Source organism: Fundulus heteroclitus, chromosome 8 (genome assembly GCF_011125445.2).
Source record: "Fundulus heteroclitus isolate FHET01 chromosome 8, MU-UCD_Fhet_4.1, whole genome shotgun sequence".
NCBI lineage: Eukaryota > Metazoa > Chordata > Actinopteri > Cyprinodontiformes > Fundulidae > Fundulus > Fundulus heteroclitus.
Window position 1 is genome coordinate 1085055 of NC_046368.1, and position 20607 is coordinate 1105661.

The following is a 20607-nucleotide window of genomic DNA, read 5'->3' on the forward strand; positions in this document are numbered from 1 at the left end:
TCCGGATGATTGAGGGTGGCAGAGGAAAAATTTGGATAGACAAAAAAATAAAATAAAAGCATCTGAACATCAAGTTTGCTGAAATTTCACTGATTTGTCATTCTTTGCAGGAGGCTTTCTGCTGAATTCTGCCCGTAATAATAATAATAAAAAAAACTGCTTAAGAAGAAAACAGCAAATGGCAATCTCACTAATTCTTTAATTTTAGAATTTGTTTAAAAACAATTTCTGTCATCCTTAATCTTCCAAAATTCCCAACGTGATATCCCTCCAATCTTCAGCTCGGCTTGGCTGTGTCCCAGTAACTCAGTATTGCACTTCCAGATTCTGTAGAAAGGGTGGATTTCATGTCAGCTAAGCAAAAATGAGAATGACCTCACCAATATTATTATATGAGTAGCAACAACAGTGAAGTTTCAGGTGCTTTATGGTGTTGCAGCTCTGATAGTCAAACCTAAAAGCTAAAGGAAAAGTCAGCTTTATAGGTTGAGGAAGACAGCCATCTTTGATTTACACTTCTGCAGCAATAGTAGCAATTTAGCTGTCCTCAGGAACAGTTATCCACTATTCTCCTTTTCCTTGTACTTTTTAATGTGGGAAAAGAGTCACAGTAGGACTGAAAAAGGAGCCATTGATGAAAATCCAATCATTCCTGATGGTGACTCATCGCAGTGACATCATAAATCCACCGACTCACGCTGAGCCAACCGCAGCCTGTCTGGGCTCTGATACATAAATTACAGGAAGAGACAGGGATGATGTCTGTGGAGGAGTTTTCAAAGGGCAAATAAAGGACGATAGATACTCTGGCAGCTAATGAAAGTCTGTTTGACTGTGCTGGGAATTTGTTATGGGAGAGTTGTTTTAGTGTTACATCATATATTTAACTGACTTTCAGAGTAACTGCTACAGCTCTAAAACTGCTGTGAAAGAAACAGGGAAACATTGCCCTGAATCACCGGCAAATAATATATGAGATTAGATAAGACAGAAATCCATTAAATGAAAGGCTTTTACCAAAGACAAACTCCTTGTGCAGCAGCAATGTATTATTAGAAATAGTATTACTTCTGTAAGGCGTCCTCTACAATAGATTAAGATGATCCTAGGGTCTCCAGAACCTTCAAAAAATTTTAAAAACCTAATTTTAGTGTAAAGGTAATTAGTATGCCATTGCTGTCACAGTATTTGCCAACTGTTTTGTTTTCAGCTGCTATCGTAGCACAATGCTACTGCCCCGGGTATCACATCTAAACTAGGATGTTTTCTTGACTTCACAGTCTGTAGATATTCCCTGTAAAAATGGGAGTTTTCTGTATCTCCTAACTCAGTTTCAGTATAACTGTGGAGGAGGAAACGACGTCAGTGTTTTTTTTATTATATGAGAAGGTGAAGGTGAAGGAGTTTTCCGTGAAGGGAACAGCACACCTAGAAACATGCCATGTGGTGCAATAGTTTTACCTTTATGAAGCTCTCTGTGTACACACCTCTGCAACAATCATACAAAATTAAAATCACAAAATTTATAGCCATCGTTTACGGATCACTGAGCTGTTTACACCAAGGCTTGGAAGTCTGAAGTTGATTTTATGAGTCACACTGCAACTATTGTAAAAATACGTTATAACCCTAAAAAGCTCCCCTGTCCTCTTCCTCACTAAATAGAATCTCAGGGCTTTTCTTTGATGGTGAGACAAATACATTTGTCCTTTGAATACCAGTAAAAAAAAAAAAAAAAACACAACTTCACTTTCCTTCTCAGAACCCATTGTATATGTGCAGTTTGGAGATGTGTATTTCACAGGGAGCCAAGGGCATACAGACATACAGAGCTTAGCTGTATATCTGTATCTATTGCTGATGCAGCTGCTTAGTGAGATAGGCTGTGGCCAAAGCAATGGCAGAAGGGATGTGCATAGCAGCCTAACTTTCAGTAGTTTTAGACCAGGGGTCCCCAACCATTTTTGTGTCATACAAAGGGCTACCAGTACTGACCTTTGAACTCAAAGAGTCAGAGTCCTCAGGGGCCACTGGGTGCCCCTAGGCACCAAGTTGGTGACCCCTGGTTTAGACTATATTACTTGGGATTCCTGTGGTTGTAGCTTTTGCACAGGGCCAGCAGGACCAGTTCTGCTTTAAATTGACAGATTACAAATTCATGCAGGTGGGTTCGTGCTAAAAGTCATGGATAAGCACCAGCTATTGCTATCATCTTGGACCCTGATATTCAGCTACTGCAAAAATTAACCATCACAACATTTTTAGGTAGAGGGGACAATTCTTCCGAAAATGTAGGTAAGAAACGGCCAAGTCACTTTTTGAAAAACTGCACATGCACAAGACCATCTTACCTGCTCTTCCCCTTCTCGGGGGTAGAGAAACCTCCCAATTACACTCTGGTCTTATTCCTTTCTTCTGAGGCCTTCCTCTTCACCTCATAAATGTGTAAAACAGTTTGCGTCTTGCCACTGTCAGCCACTTTCAAAGTATACGGTGAGAGCAGTGGAGCTACAATGATCAGCTAACACCAAAGCTAACTGGATACACAAACTCTAACAGGAGCAAACTAGCAAGAAACTTGCACGCACATTGGCGTTACGTGAACGCGTCACAATGGGACAACCAGTAGATAAGATGATCCACCTGGAAGTCAAAGCTGGGGGGAAAAAAACATTGTCCACTATACCTTTAAGGAAATGTTGAGCATGCTCAGAAGTAGAACCTGGATGCGACCTCCAGCTCATTGACAAAACGAGCTGCTCTCAGTCGCACCTCAGAACAGGGGTAAATAAACGAGGAATTCAGACCAAAGCATTGCAGTTCCACTTAATATAGACCACAACTGCAGAATTAAAATGTGAAATGGTGTAACTGAAAAGCATGATATGTCCCCTTTAAATTAGTCCGACTCCTAAGTTTGCAGGTCAGACATTGTAATAAGTCTATGGGCACACCATTTATTGCCAGATGTAGCCATATATCACAGGGAAAGATGCACGCTTCCCAGTAAAAACTGAAAGGTCATTGAACTAATACAGCTTCATGTATTTCTTCTAAGGGCATGGTGCATAGAATTGTGCATAGAAACCATTTTAGTCTATTAGTTATAACGGGAGCATCCTTCCATTTGAAACGATCCAATATGTGTATTTACAGAGTATTGCACACAGAAAATGTTGTGCTTCAGCTTGGGGTTTTATCATACTAGGAAAGGCAGTTGTTTGGTGTTTTTGAACAAGTGTATCCTCTTAACTGTAATCTGTACAGCGTGCCAGATGTTTTACATCAATGGATTTATTTCCACGGATGTAGAAAGGCAGAAAAAAGAGAGATGGGAGACGGACGATAGTTATAAAGTGATGGGAATGAGGGATAATTCTGCCAAACACTCTCCAGAAGCAGCCAATCTCTAAAGGTTAATTTGTTTCTTCCGTGGGTCCCAGCGTCTGGGGTTATAGGGTGGGGAAAATGTGCGTTATGAATACATTTTAATTTAAAAACGGGTAATCTTAGAAAAGCTCCAGTTAATGAAAAGATTGGAAGATTGTCGTAGGAGAAGAGTAGCCCTTTCCAGCCATATTTGTGTATTCTTATCTCAAAGCTTTGGTTTGCTTTCACCAGGAAAGTCGAATGAGTGGTGGCGGCAGCTGTAACCGATGAGAAGACAAGATGGCGCACTGACCGACTTGGAGGACTCCAGCGATCCTGAGGAGAGCGTGTCCCGGCTGCTGCGGCTCTTGGAGCTGAGATGCGGCGAGGATGACGGCGAGTCGTCGATGTACGGCAGGATGTCATGGTGCCGCCGCTGCTCTTCTGCTCGGTCTGCATCGTAACCATATGTTGGAGGAGTTCCGGTGAAATGACCATCTGTGAAGGACGAAAGCCAACCAGCAATTTAGGATCTGTTAAAGGTTTTTGAAATTAATGCATTACTACTTTTGAAATGCAAACGCAGACATATGGAGCTCTTAAACAAGTCAGGCGTGGTTTGTCTGCAGTTCAAAAGATACTCGTATGTTATAGTTGCTGAGCTGTTGCTTGCATAGCCATGTGGTTTTCAGCTAGACAGGATTCCTATCTTTAATTTCAAAATGTGTTATCTTCCCTGATTCAAACTTCCAGAGTTCTCGGTTCATTTTAAGCTCATTCTTCAAGTATAAATACTTAAGTTCACTTCAATCTAGAGTAGATATTTCCACAGTAACTGGACTTCAAATTAGAAACCCTGTAAGCAAACAGATGAATGGATTAGTGGATGGATTTATAGTCGGATAAACAAACGGAAGGGAACTAAATTCAAATTGCAGACTTTCCCAATGGAACCAAGAAAAAAATTGCTTACTAAGACTTAAGAACAGTCACTTCAACGCCGTTAACAAAAAGGCAACGCAGCACCAAAACGAGTAAAAATCCCTCACTTTTATTCCAGACATCAAAACATCCTTGACCTACTAATCAAAATGTATGCTCATCATAGGAGGTTTTCTGCGTGGCGGTGCGTTGAGACAAAGACGGGGAGTCGAGCAATACATTTACTGATTGGCTTCATGCTCTCAGAAGGTTGCCAAATCTGGTAGAGTTAATTTCCAACTCTAATTAGAGCAGCTCAGGAAACTGGGGCACATAAAATTAATTTCTTCTGCATCTTTGTTCATACACCCTGAACCTCTGAAAAGAAACACCTAAGAAAGAAAAAAACACTTTAAGGGTTAAATAATTAGAATACCGGGCGCAGCATTTAAAGAGTTACGAATCGGCAAATGTACTGTATCTTTAACCTTAATGATGGTCGTCATTAATATCTATAACAATAAACGATTACATGGAGCGATTGGAGAGACAGAGCAAGAAGCAAAAGATCAGTGAGCTAGAATAAAATAAAAACCTGGTGTTAGGTTTAATGAAGCTAAGAGTTTTGATGAGGCTAAAGTTGTGGTTTCTAAAAACTGTTTTTCCAGGACAAGAAAGTACAGTCAGCAGTTGACAGCAGTTAAGTTTCACTGATCTTTCCAGTGTAAGAACAGATTAAACAGCAACACACAGGAAAACAGCCCTGATTTGGAGGGTAGCACTTTTAATAATGCCCAGTGTGGGGCTTCATGACAGGGCCGTGCTTAGCATTTTAAATTACTACTGTTTCCCCTGAGTTTGAAAGGATTTTATTTTTATTTCAGAGTGTAACCGCTGTAAAAGATGTAGAGGCTATGGCTGCTGAAGTCTGGCGTTACGATCCTGATTAGACCGCCCTTTCAGAAGTCCTCTGTCACAGTCTCTGTGGAGGTACAAGCGCCATTTTGCATGGAGTTTGGACTAACTTTTTATAAACCTAAAGAGTAAAGCAACAGTGAAAGAATCATTGGTTATAGTTTTATTGCCAAAATGGTCATGGCTTGTTATTTTTGCAAGGGGACCCTATTTTCCTTTTCTCTTACACACCCTCCATTGCACTCCTGCCAAACTAAAGGCCATTTTATTAGAGCGGCGAGTTGAGCTAAAGTCCGTGTCAGAGGACAATTTATAAAAAAAACAGCACCAGAAGCTGAAACCAAACCAATAAAAAAGCTCACAAGAGATAAAGAGGGTTTTAGGGTAAATAAGTTTCAGGGCATAACGCTTCTGGGTAACGTAATGAAATAACATCTGTTGTCACACTAAATAATTTCAACAATTTTTCTTTTGTCGCAACGACACTCTCTTAGCGGTTTACAATTAAAGAACTGAAGTAAACAACACATAAGGATGGCGTTTTGTGTCTCCCGTGCCGGGACGTTACGCCCACCCACGATCTGCACACAGCTCACACCCCGCTGTTTGTTGATCGCTGCTCCTTCTTTGACCGGAGACTTACTGCCAGAGGGGAGGACCAACACAGAAGCTCCGTGTGGGGCTCGCAGCCACTTCCCACAACGCCGAACCTTTCAGCAAACCAGAGTTACCAGTGTGACGCTTGCAGATTCATTGGTGGTGTAAAAATGCCGGGTGTGGTTTTTTTTAAAAATACCCAGTTGGGAATGAGTGAGTGCCCTCCCTGCCATGTTTTTCTTTCGGGGCTTTTCTAGCTCTGCCTCGGCGCATTAATAGCAGGGGGCATAAAAAAACTGGAGCCCAACGAGAAATCACTCTTCCAGCTGTTTCTTCAGAACGCTGAACATATTTAGGACGTTTTGCTGTTTAAATCATACCTTGATTGGGGGAAAATGCCATGTCTGGAAATAGAGTATGCCTTTTAAGTGTATTATAACGTTCATATAAAGCACTAAGGCCTTAAATGTTGAAGAAGACAGCCCACAAGTACCCACAAGTTAAAATGGGTGCATTTATCCTACACAAAAGTGAACAAACAAGATGGAAATAGTTTATCCATTACTATGTTCAGACTGTGTTTAGGTCAAGACTGGCCTTAAAGACTTGATAAATGATCACTTTTGCCACTTTTTTGAATGCCTCTTTTATTGACCTCTTTCTTTGGGTGATCTCTAAGTAACCCTCTCTCCTCCTCTCATGTTCTACGAATTATATGTCACCTAAGAAGAAATTAAACACAAAATATGACTAAACACCTGCTTCTTGGACGCAGGGGAACCGGATACAGATGAAAGCAGGTAACTTATTGATTTCTGCAGAGAGCAACTGAAAACAAAAGTGTCCCTACACACACACACACACACACACACACACACACACACACACACACACACACACTTTCCTGTAAAACGCTTGCATGGAAACAGTGTTTGGGAGGGGAACAGGAAGGAGACTTTGGTGCAGTAGGTGGAGAACTACGGTCACACTGACAATCAGGTCATCTGACAGCTTTGCCAAAGCTGTTGAATCATTTCGTTTTGTAAAAGTTTTCACTGTAATTTAATGTTCCTGTATTAAAAAAATACATTGTACTCTTTTTACCGTCATTTACTTAACTTTCCCGTTTACTTTGTATTTACACCGAAACCTTTCTATTTCACGTCAGTCCGACAATTAGTAAAAAGGCTCGCTTGTCATAATTTTTCCTAATTCAGTACAAAATATGTTACATTTGTAGACTGCATTTTATGACATACAAAAATTGCAACATTTTCCAGGTGTATTTATTTACATGGTGCTTTACAATTTGGTAGGGAAGAATTACAACAAATGTTTCAACAAATCCACCTATAAGTAAATAGAAAAGAGACCCTCCATCTCCCCAAACACACAAAAACACTCACACACACATACACACACACACACACACACACACGACAACACTGGCAGGAGGTGTCCCCGTTTTTCTTTTCAGAGATCTGGTCACTTTGTGTCAAGTTGCACTGATTAACATTAGCTGCATTGCTTGCTACCTGGCTCTGAATTGGGATCATTCTCCTGTGATTCCCATCCTGCTACACTTGTTCCAGTCTCATCCTCAGATATTTTTTTTTATCAACTCATAAAATCACTCAAGGTTTTGCTTTCATATCCTCTTATTATATTTTCATTCCTGAGCACCAGACCTCTGAAAACCTGGCATTCTGATATTTTACTTGAGCAGCTAAATGAACTTTAAAACAAGTTGCAGTCAAGACCTTAAGTCTTAATGGAAATACCATTTGTGTTGGGGTTGCCAATATAAACATAAGACATACTACGTCAATAGAAATTTGGATATAAAGGTTTTATTAACTCAAATATTGAGTCTTTTTACATACATAGTATCATTTTGAATAATCATACATGACTATAATCTAATGGTCAGGGTCCTAGTTCTGGTCCCCAGAATCATCATCATAAAATATGTAAACTGGTATGTAGAAAAGATAAGAAATAACTTTATTGTCCCAAAAAGGGGAAATTTGGGATCAGTCTCAAAAACACAGAGTTTTCACTATTTTAGTATGAATAACAAGCTAGGTAATTATTTAAAATGTAACCAAAAGATACACTGATGGAGGCATAGTCATCAAATCAGACTTTGAAAGAAAGGTATACCCAGGGGGGGAAATGCACCCGTGGTGATATTCTCATTCAGACACTTGTTTCGCTTTATGTAGGTCAGCGGTTCTCAATCCTCAGGGCCCACTGTTCTGAATATTTGAGGTGTTACCCTGTTGCCACAGCTCATTGCTGGTATAGCAGCATAATCATCTGAATCAGGCGGGCTGATCCAGAGATGCTTGAAGGGCCAGGATTGAGAACCACTGATTTGGGTTAAGTCTTCCTGACTTACATTAGGCGTTCCCTTAGCTACAGTCTCGTTGCAGATGTATGTACTTACCTTGAACTAAAGACGAAATTAGGCCGTGAATGGGGAAAAGGTGTAAACTGTAAGTATTTGGTCATTAGTAGGCATAACAAGGATAGATTTTAAAATGGAAAAAGCAATTTATAGCCAAACAACGATATCAAATATAAGTTTATTTCCTATGGTTCTCTAAGAAAGGCCTATGGAAAAAAAAACAATAAGTGAGCAGTAGTAAAAACAAATGGTTCTGAGAAGCCACTTTGCTTGTTTTTCTTGTTATTTTATTATCTTTATGCATCGCCCTCCTCAGATCACAACCTGCTTTACTCTCAGCTTTTACTCTGCAACCTGTTTTTTTTTTTGTCTCAGCCACATTTGCTGCATATCGACTTACTGCTACAGTGGCAGAGGAAGCAAGCATTGATTTGCATTATCCATTTTCACATATACAAAGATTTTAAAAGCTTTGCCTGAGTTTAAGAACGTCCGTGACCAGCAGCCAAACCGAATGCATTACGTTGATGGGAGAGAAAAAAAAAAAAGTTGAATGTGTAAAGGAAAAATGATCAGAAGAGAGCCGAGAGACAATGCAGAGCCTCGATATTAAAGAGAGAGGGGAGGTGATTCTCACAGGAGGGATAAGATATCCTCGATAGCGAGCTCCTTTTCCATCCCCCCCCCCCCATCAGCGTGCCAGTCATAAATCTGCTCCTGCTGCCAACGCCTTTATTGAACCTGCAGAAGAGGCCCGTCATCCTAACATTACCATTATAAGCTCTTCCTCAAACACACAAATACGTACGCACACTTACCTCAGAGCTCCACGCAGCCCCATAAGAAGCTGGTTTTACTCTACAACACTCAGAGCCCCTCTTTCCTAATCCAGCCCTTTGATGAGGGAGGAGAACATAATCACGAGACGTGTTTTAACAACCCCCACCCAAAAATCTGATTCACATTCATCATGCTTAAAGGGTACAGTGGACTAGTCTGGATGCTGGAGATAAATAACATGGATCCCTGCTGACTAAACAAACTGTAATTCTCATTACTGCTTATACATTTTGTATAAATGTGTTCTTTTAAAATCAGCGTTTGGAGGAGGTTATGGAGCAGGTTGTGTTCCCATGTGTTCCCCCCCCCTTATCCTTTAAATTTCCAATTTAGAGATAATTTAGCACAAAAGAAAGGGGGTTGGGACACAAAGGAGAGAAGAAAGCTGGCGAAATGAAAGAACAGCTTCAGCTTTGCTGGAGGGAACGGATCTACCGCCCAAGCGAACTTCCATTTTTTTTTTATTCCTCCTGTAAACCTCCTGTGATTGCAGTGCAATGTGACAGCAGTTAATTTGATAAATGTCGCGATGCTGTCAACAAACGGCAGACAAAAAAAGTCATAAACTGCACTACACCTACATTGACAAATAGGTGGCCTCTGGAGAGAAAAAATCTGAATGTGTGGAAGGGATTGACTCCCAGGCCAAATGTCTCCCATGACATGCAGATTTCAAGGTTTATTGTAAGATATAAAAATGCAAAGTGTCTTTTTGTTTGCACGGATCCATCTCTGTGGGGACAGAGTGTGGAAGAGTACCTTGTAAATATTTATACACCAGTTTGTCCTTCAGCAGGATACCACACATCCATGCATGAAGACCCTTAAATCCTTGTGTCTTTTTTTTCCCCCCATCAAAGTAAGTTACTTTACCAATGCTCTTTTTCAACTAACTGGATAAGCACTTGATGTTTGAGGTTTCCATGCAAGTTTTATTAGCATACTGGGGATGCGAAACGATTATGGGCAATCTATTTGGATGAGATCTGAAAATCTTTGCTAAAACGACCTAGAAGCAAAACCTGCTGATTTTAGGTATAAAGGTAGATTTATATATAAGCTAATTTTATAAAGATGGCGCTCCTTTGAAAGTACCCCCCGGAATACAGTGAGCATTCATTCAAATAGAGGGAGGAAAGATGAGAAAACTGAACGATTCCCCTATTTAAACTACATTCTAATAGTTTTGAACTCGTACCACAGACATATTCTGTCTTTTGCAAAGGTAATCATTTTGTGTGTGGTAACTGTGACTGCAGTGTCATCGGCTTTGATGAAAACCACACAGCATATCTGCACAAACTGTCAAGCATGGTGGTGGGAGGGCAATAAATCAGGCTGGTTTTGCCTCTGTAGGACCTGGATCCTTTAGAGTCGCCATCACTTCCTTTGTTCACCAAAACATGTATTAAAGTCACAAGTGAGATAATCTGTCATAAAAAACTAAATAATCTAAAGCACATAAATATAGAAATATATACCGATCTCCAGACGTAAGAAACATCAACAATATCAATGTGGCCCCTCCAGTACCTGTTGCTACGCATTGATTTTCAGCTAGCTAAACGAAGGCAACTATGATGTTCCTTTGTTCTTTCCTTTAAAAGAATCTCAAATTTAGCTGCCTGAAAATGTTTCCTGAATTAAAGAACATCGACAGTCAATGCTTGGAAACTAAAGGAAGAGAGTGAATCACTCTTGTTAAAGTAACACCGTTTCTAAACTATAGCTAGCATGTCTGTAAAGCAGCTTGCAGCAAGGTTTACCTCAAATTGTAAAACCTGTCAATGTAGATTGTTAATTAAAGGAACAGTGGCAAACAAAGGTATTGAATCTGCACAATAGGCAATTAAAAACTACAAAATCTAGCTGGTTTTATATATATATATATATATATATATATATATATATATATATATATATATATATATATATATATATATATATATATATATATATATATATAGTTGTGCTTAAGCCAATGTGTGCAAAAAAAGATGTTGCAGATGATATTACAAGTAATATCAATATACTAGCCGGCATATCTGTTGCTTTTCTGTTTTAAATAAAGCAAAGTAGATCATGTTGTAGACTGTTGTGAAATAGTGGTAATTCCACTCAAGGCCATGATACTGTGAGAATTGCGGCTATAAATATTTAATTTGAAAAGAGTTTATTCAGTCTTTTGCTGAATTATTTTGTGTTTTGTATTTTCACAGATTGTTTTTATCTTGTAACTGCATTCAATATTAATGTGTCGTTAGAAACGTGGGATATTTTACTGGATCTACCAGAAAGAGAGATGGTTGAAATTTTGAGAAACCCAACTCTTGAAACAACTGTGAATTAAAAAAAAAAAACAACAGAAAATTTGATTTAGGAAAGATTCAAATAAAAACTCACAATGGAACTTAAACAGATAAAATAGGACTCAAGTTAGGAGTTAAAGTTAAAACAGTTATTCAAAACAGCAATGAGTTAAACCTAACAGTGATAAAAAAAAAAACAGAAAGAAAATAGAAAACAAACCTAGTTTGAAAAACAAAAATCCTTTATCTGTCTAAGCATGGATTTAAAGATGAAAAGGTATTGATAAAATAAAATACCCCTCACGGTCATTTCTGCTCCTGCAGCCGAACCTAGCACTGGTCCAGAACGTCTCCAGTTTATTCAGGTTACTGTAGGCGCCTAATAAGTGTTACAGTTACACAACCAATCAAACTGCCTGTAAGTTTCCTAAAGCTCGTCTCGTCAGTATCCCTCCGCTCTGCGTTTCTTTCATCACAGACGACAGTTTCTGAGTGGAGAGCCTTCCTTTCTTCTCAGCTCAGGCAGATGCTCGGTAGCTGCACCCACTGCTCTTATCCTACCAGACAAACCTTTGATTCTGTAAGCATCTGGCGCTTCTTCCCCATCAGGTGCTACAGTCATTAGGGAAGAGACTCATTATCCCAGCCCCTGAAGCACTATCTGGGAAATAAGTGTTCAAATTGCTGAAAAATCATACAGACATTCTGATGAATAATACAGCATGCTAAATCATCAGCCTCACTCACGAATATGGATGCCGCTCATTAGCAAGCAGTTTTTACAAGCAAAGATAATGAAATATTGAAATGCCTTAGAAGTAGACTAAAGGGAATTCTACAAGGAGATACTTTCTGATGGTAATAACTATTCATTCTTAAAAAAAAAAAAGTTATTTTATTTTTTTTCCGTTTTATCCCGTTTCTTCTCGATTTCTCTTGATCTCTCCATTTCCCTTTCATTTGCCTGAGCAGGAGCCAGAGCCAATCTGCAATCTCACCACAGCAATAAATCTTGAGGGCTGACCTCAGTCCTCTGACACACTAAGTAATGCCCTATGAGCACCGTGATGATCGCCTGTGTTTCAGTGTGGGCGGAGAACATACTCATTAATTTATCTACGACGAAGCTGCCACTGAAATCTCCATGGCTTTCTGGAAAACACTCGGTAGCTCGTCATCACTAATATGTAGGTTTTTAATGGATGAAGTCACCAGACAAATAAAAATAAATAAACTTTGGATGAAAGACATCAGTAAATTTAAATTTAAAATATGAAAACATTTAGTCTTATCTTTAAACATAGCCATTTTATGACACATTTTTGTCCAAGTCCTTGTGATTGGCCATGATACTTGGACGTTTATCTATAGCAGATAAATGGTATCAACAGATTTTGTCTTTAAAAAAAATGAGGGAAAATCCAGACCTAACAGAGCCTGAGAAATACCAAGTTTTCAGTTAGTATCTTTTTAGGAATCACCTTGTTGTAACTAAAATATGTCTTCTTTTTTTTTACCATCAACATGGTGACCTCTTTGGTATTGGTACAAGGTTTTCATTTTGACATGCTAAAAAAAAGTGGCTGAAGATCCAATTTAAAACGTACCTTGTGCTACAGTAAGACACAACACTCCTTACACTATTAACATTTTTAGCTAAAATGATTTGGCTTTGGGTCAATATCGATTCAGTACTGCATTACTGTATCAAAAAAAAAATTAAATCATTGTTTATCATAGGCGGGTACACACTGACCGAAAGTTGGTATGAAACATCCCATAGCTTCTTTTCTTAAATCAGTAAAACTGAGGTACGTACAAAAGACCAAAACTACAAAAGTACAAAACTTTGAAAGGGTCAAATGAATCATATGTTTCGAATTAAGGAGCTAAAAATAACAACAACACAACCTAAAACCACACGTCCGCTGAAAATAACCAAGTACTGGATCAAAAATGGCTAAATGGAGATAAAAACTTTAAGCCCTAAGAAATCCTAAAGAATTATCACTTGTTAAAAGATTGCAAAGCTATCTGCCTCACAGGAGGGAAAAATATACAAAACATGAGGAACTAAACATAATTGTGTAAAACAATCAAGTGTTGAATAAAAAACAACAACAATCCAGTGTTATATACCCAAGCCTATGACAACAGCACACAAGTAGCTATAGGTTTGACAGTAACTAGCTTTGAGTACCATCAGAAGGGCCAAACAGACAAACATAAACTCATTGTGGAGACTTCCACAATCAAACAAAAAGTTTTAATGCTGGATAATTCCACTCAGTGGATGTCTATAATTATTAACCTCCTTACCTGCTAACTAGCATCAAAGTAATCCTAAGTCGCTCTGAAAGATGTACAGAAGCTGCTTACTAGCTTCACCAGCTAACAGGCGAAGCATTCAGTTTTGTGGAATGTTATCCAACAATGGCAGCCGTTTGATCACGTTAATGTGTCTGCCGCTGTACGGAGGCATTCAGCACTTCAAAGTGAGCAAAGGTTAAAGAGTTGAGGAGAAATCAGTGTGCGCAGTGTCCCATTGCTTAGGGAAGGGGAGGGGGAAAAGCACATCCTGTAATTTATGACGCTTTTTACGCCTTCAGTCAATAAAATCAAGCGTGAACATGCCACTGCAGCACATAATTTGATTTAATACATGCTACAGTAAATAAAAAGAACATTCTATATGAAGCACTGAATAAGGGCCTTTCACTGAGAGACATGATGGAGCCCTGAAATGCAGACAAATCACGTCGCCATGAGGCTGAGGAGCTAATCCAGTTTACTTTAGGTCGACCGAAAGGGGTAGATTGCTAATTAGTTTTAAACGGTTTTTGTACGTCCAATCTAGGGATAAGCCGGTCTCCGGCAACGACACTTTTAAAAGTTAGTTTTAAAACTAGAAAAAATGCATAGATTTTGCGTCACGTTACTTCCACATCTTATGAGATGTCAGATAAAAATGCCAAAGTGATGTTAATGGAGCAGAGTAACCCAACACTCTCCTTCCCCCCGCCTGTTGCTTCACACTTCCGATCAGCTGGCTGAAAGCAGTCTCATAAACTTGACCCTTTAAAAATATTTGTTCTGTAAAGGGACACAAGCAATATAACACTGTGTGCAATCAGCACATGAAATGCTCACTGAATTTAGTAGGTGTTCAACTTTCAGATACAGGTTATCATACTGCGGTCAGGCTTACTTACAAATCACACTTCATAGGTTTGTGTCTTTAAATTCGATGGCCATCGCTCTGATGTAGTTTCATATTGGATTACAAATTAAAATTGATTAACTGTAAGCTCTACCATCAACTTTTATTAGCAAAAAAAAAACCAAAACAGGTAAAAAGTGTCATGTTTAATACTAGCCACCATGAAAATAATTTGAGGGAAAATTTAGCATTTTCTTTTAAACTGTCTACTCTAATCTGACACCTGTTGGTTTCAGCTAAAACTAATCGTAAATAAGAAATGAACTGTAACACAAACACATTTAAAGAGCGGTAAAGGAAATTGGATTTGATGTCGTAGTCCATTACCTGTGCTTAAACAAACAACTCATAAACAGACAACACCATAACGCTTCGATAAGAGTTTTCCATACTGGGAACCTGCTGAGGTTTTAATTAGGATGTGATTATGGCACGTACTGTTTATGAGACAAGAGAGGTGAAAGAGACACTCTCGTGTGATGGGAATATTTTCAGACAGCAGTCGGCTGTGAAAACTGTCTGTGGGAAACTGGCTGATTATATAAAGGTAAAAGGTAAAACACAGAAACTTTTCAGATAAATGCATAGTGAGAAAACTACAACATCGGCATAATGCAGGCGGATTTTTCCACTGGGAGCCAAGTAGCTCGACCAAAACATGAATCAGTCGGCTATAAAGTCACAGGCAAAATGGCAGGATGGATGAAATTGTGCCCTAGACGCAAGGCCCAATTTCAGTGTGATCATTTATTCTGTACAGTATAATGGTCAACAATCAGCGAGTGTATGCTCCAGGCATGATGTTATCTCCGATCACATCACCCTGGCTACGACCCCCAGAGTCCCGCAGATAATATTACCCTGCTGCTGGTAGTGCTGCTCAGATTGTCTCCAAGGAGCAAATCGAATGACAAACAACTGCACTTCTGCCACACGTATGACTTCATAGTGGAAATGTTGCCACTTTTTTAATAGAAAGTAACGTTTATTTTAAAAGAATATAAAAAAATCGAAGCTTGCAGATTCTCCCCGCTACACTATGAGCAGTGTTGTGCATTAATAAACAGAAAAATAAAAACGTGTTCATTAGTGGCGAGAGATATTTCTGAGTTATGCTGTTGTTGCTTTTAAATATTGTTTTTGCACTAGTAGTCTTTATTCATTAGTAGCTTGCAAGAAGAAAGCTCTGGGACAGCAACTGAAAGCAGAACAGCTACATCTATAGACAAGGCAAGTTTATTTATAAAGCACTTTTCAGTAACAAGACGATTCAAAGTGCCGTCCTTTGCCTCCGTACCACTGAGCTTCACAGCACCCCAGGTGCATTTTTGACTGGAAGATTTGAAATGACTGTAGTTTTCTTTCAATTTATGTCTAAGTATAAAGAAAGCGGCCTTGCCCTTCCACATTTTTTATTTTTGGGCAGCAAACTTGCGTTGTCTAGCATTCTTTTCATTTTATTTCAACAAATCAGACTGCCTGGACTGGGTGGAGGTGGGAAAGGGTCCACTCTGTTAGCTTCATTTCAGCAACGCAGTGAAAAATTTTCAAACACTACACTGCAAAAAAGGGAACTGAAAGTAGGTAAAATCATCTTAAAATAAATGTATTTTTCATTGATTTGAGCTGGTAAATCAGTCTATTTGCCAATGGAATAAGATTTTTGTGCTTAAAATAAGAACAATTCATCTCCATCATCTTATTTCTCATTCCATTGGCAAATAGTCTTATTTAGCTGCTCAAATCAAGGAAAAATATACAAATTTTAAGAAGATTTTACTTACTTTTAGTTCCCTTTTTGCAGTGTAACATTTTTAGGTATCTTCAAACACGCCATTTTGTCACCACTCATTTCTCTAGTTCTTCTGTTTTAACAGACATCAATATTATTGATGCCATTTCTCTCTTTGAATCTTAAGAAAAACATCTTATATGGTTTATCTATAGCAGACTAATCTATCTGCTTGGAAAGAGGACTTGGGCTCCTCTATTTCAGAAGATTGCTGGACCTCCATACTTAGACGTGTAAATTTCTACTTCTTTATGCACTAGACATTGTCTAATCCAATTCAAAGTGGTACATAGAGCTCACATCTCTAAGTTCTATGTATCATCATCTCAGCCCGTACTGTGTGAGGTGCAAATATGCTGAGGCGTCCCTTATCCACATGTTCTGGTTCTGCTCATGTCTGAACCAATATTAGAGAGAATGTTTTCAGACTGTCACGTATGTCTGAGTCCTGACCCTGATTTCTCTGCTTGGTGTTTTAGAGGAAGTGGTAAATTTAAATAAAAACCAACAGCATATTCTGTCTTTCACCTCCCTCCTGGCCAGACGAGCTGTTCTGCTCAGGTTGGAGGGAGGCCTCTCCACCTACTCACACCCAGTGGCAGGCTGACATCGTGTGCCGTCTAAAACTGGAGAAGATCAGATTTTCACTTCAACAGAAAGAGGGTCAATTTAGTAGGATTTGGGGGACCTTTCTTGAAACTATTCCAATTTCTTTGACAACACAATCTACCTGAATTAACGCAGTTCTTTTTGCTTTTGTTTTATCTTTAAGAATCAGTTTTTCATGGTTTATGGCAGTGATTTAGGAGGGATTGCTTTGGGTTTTTCTTCAATTATTACTGTTATTTTTCTTTTTTCTCGCTTTTTTACTCACATCTATCCTGCTTTTGTCATGACCTTTTTGTCCTGGCTAGTTATTGTTTTCACTAATGCTTACATGCAAATGCTTTACTGTTAGTTCTGTGGATTCTTTTTTTCTCTCTCTTTTTATTGGAAAATGAAAATCAATGACATAAATCCTGATTCTCCTTGAAATGTTTAAGTTTTCGACAACTACAAATGTTATTGTTTTTATGTGTTGATGTGATAGACCAAATTAGGATATGTAGCATCTGTTAAATGGAGGGAAAATTATGCATGCTTTTCGGTTTATTAATAAACATCTGAGCAATGTGGTTTGCAAATGTATTTAGCCCCAATCTGATACCCCTTGAATAAAATCCAGTGCAGCCAATTGCTTTTACGGGGAATAATAATGATGATGACAGATTTATACACATTTTTATTCCACTTCTTTATTACACATCACATAAAGTTGGTCTATCACCAAAACTCTAGCTTAGTAACTCGACAATCCAATCTGAAATCTTATACCATGCTGTTCCTACATGCAGCGTTCTGCAGCAGGAATACAAGATCCAGCGTCTTTTGTTTACACAGATAAAAAAAAAATCTCATAATGCAATAAAAGCAAAAATTTTTACAGCATTTCCGATGTAATTTCAGACTTTGTAGGGTTTCTTTGAACAAAAACAAAAAAACAAAAGCCCTGAGCAGAGATGTACACTTCATGTTTATGTCATCCTTGTGTGTACAACCTTAATGAATAATTGTAAAAAATAAAATAAAAACACAACAGCACAAAAACAAACATGCTTTCTGTCAGTTTAACTTTGCACTCTCATGTCCCTGGGCTGCTGGCTCAGACACAATGGCCTGCAGCGGCGCTTATCATCGTTGAGCAGCAGAACGAGCATAAAGGCTTCGGTCTGCCTAATCTCTGGTCAAACACAAACCGCAGCGTCAATGCTGCTTACGGCAGTAAACTGCTGCTTTATGCCCAAGCCGTAGCTGTTCAGGGGGACACGCATTAGGACTTTGCTAAATGGACCATAGAAATGCACCAAAAGCCTGTCTCCAGGGGAACTGTTGCCAGGGTTACCTTGGCTAACAGGAAGGGAATTTCGTTAGTGGTTAGGTTACCTGTAGGGATGCTGAGGAGGCCTTTAGTGATGCGACTTGAAAATATTTCCCCAATGCATTTGAGGTTAAAACCTATCAAACATGGATTTCTTCCGCCTACCTTAATAGGTTTCATTCAGTACTGTGAAAAAAAAGAAGAAGAAAAAAAAAACACATACATTTCTTCTGTTTTTGCTTTTGTTTTTTATAAATAAATCTCATCAGATATAGATAACCTGGGTAAATACAAAAATATATATTCTAATGATTTTATTCATTAGGGGGGAAAAAACTGAACCTGGCCCTTTGTGAAAAAAAAGTATTGTTCTAACTGTTAAATTATGAATAAACAGTTATTAATTACGTGCGTTCCTGAATACTGCCAGACTCTATATCAATATATAATATATATCAATATATCATGCCTTAACCTAAAAAAACCTGGAAGAACATGTGAGAAACAAGGTCACTAGCAGTCTAGTTATTAAACAGCCAGAAAACCAAAGCGAGAGCCTTCATCCACAAATGGAGTAGAACAACTTTAAACAGGCCGTTTATGCTCAGCATCCCTCATATGTGGCTGAATTGAAACAATTCTGCAAAGAGGAGCAGGGCAAAGTTCCTCCACAGTGATTCATGACCATAACTGATGGCAGCGAATGACACCAAGGAAGACAGAACAAGTGATTAGGGTTTGGGAGCAATAACTTTTCCACATGGGGTCAGGTTGCTTTGGAAAGCTTTTCCCTTTACAAACAGGAAATCAACATGGAGAAACTGATATTTTTGTATTTTCAAGTTATCTTTGATCAATTATTGTTTTATGATTTAAAACCTCTAACTGTAAAAAAAAAAAAAAAAGAAAAGAAGCAGAAACAGAAGAAATCTGTAAACGGTAAACACCTCTTTATGACATCGCAGTTTCCTGGCTGATGTCAGCAGAGCCTGCGTCTGAAAGGCTGCCTTTACGAAAGACAATAGGATAATATGAGCTGAATACAGTTAGCAGTCAACATCCTTTCAGAGCGTGTCCCACCCGTTCTGCACAATCTAAACCTAAAATCTGCACAATCAATTGACATACATGTTGTCCCCCTGGCGAACAGTAAAGAAACTGAAGAGCACGCACACACACACACACACACACACACACACACACACACACACACACACACACACACACACACACGTGCTAATCAGGAACGTACAGCAGCGCCTCAGACTTTAAACGTTAATGTGAATGCACAGGCATATTTTTTTTTGGCCAAATGAGGACAGTGAATAATTAGGGAGATGAAAGGCAGAGTTTACACAGACAGTCATTTCAATTATCTCGGCTCCATTGGCAGTCTGGGAGCTGCCGTCTCTGAGGGCTACGGGCTCAGCTCGCCACAGATAGGTCAACCAGGCAAGATGATTATTACCACTTCCTTAAACTTAAAAAAAACCCAACTCAAACATTTTGGAGGGATTCCAACAAATACTTGAGCTGTTAGGATGACCAACGGCAGGGGGGGCCAAGCCAAGCATCAGTGAAAGTTTGACTAAAGCAACCGACTGATCCTCATTAAAGGTGTTTACTGGCTCAACCCGAGGCTGAAAGCAAGACCGGGCAGAGAAAACACGGCAAAAACATCACCTGCTCTTTTTTCTGCCTCCCTCTGGTGATGAAAGCAGGCAGATTCTTCTCATAACAACTCAATGTCATTTCAGGAGTTAACGCCGACTCATCTGTGCAAGTTAAGAACAAAACAGGGAAGTCTGGGTTCTTTCAGCAACTCTGCACCTATCAGCTAATGCATTCAAACAGAGGTCCTGCTGTAAATTACGTAACTAAGAATGTATCTCAAATAGGGCTGGACAATAATTCGAACAAAAAGAAATATCGATATTGTACATCGATGATAGAAAAGAAGGGTCAATAAAAAGTTCAATAGAATAACAGTTTTCCTTCCTTTTGCATTCTAGCCATGTAGGGTAATTTACAGTCATTACATCCTCCCAACCAATCAGAAATGCAGACCCAGGGACGCTCCGTCACCAAGCTCCGCCCCCTCCAAAGAGTTCAGAGAGCCCGTGTTCTTTTTTTCTTTTTAAAACATTTGCAGTTTTGGTAAAAAGTTGGTTGAATAAAGGTTGGAGTTGGAATTCAGTAATTGTGTGTTCTGTATCTAAAAATAGGTTTTCTTTATCGTTCAGCCCTAATTTCAAATATGGCTTTAATGGAAAAAAATGGTGATTCGGTTCCGTTTTAGAAAATTGGGACATCTAC

General features: G+C 38.9%; 1 protein-coding gene across 1 annotated transcript in view; it reads right to left on the bottom strand.

The window, feature by feature from the left end:
- Nucleotides 1-20607, bottom strand: part of bcr (BCR activator of RhoGEF and GTPase) — a 117198-nt gene that overhangs the window by 55460 nt on the left and 41131 nt on the right. Inside the window, exon 2 of the mRNA XM_012871131.3 lies at nt 3683-3867. Coding sequence (XP_012726585.2) covers nt 3683-3867 — 185 coding nt within the window. The remainder of the gene's footprint in view (nt 1-3682; nt 3868-20607) is intronic.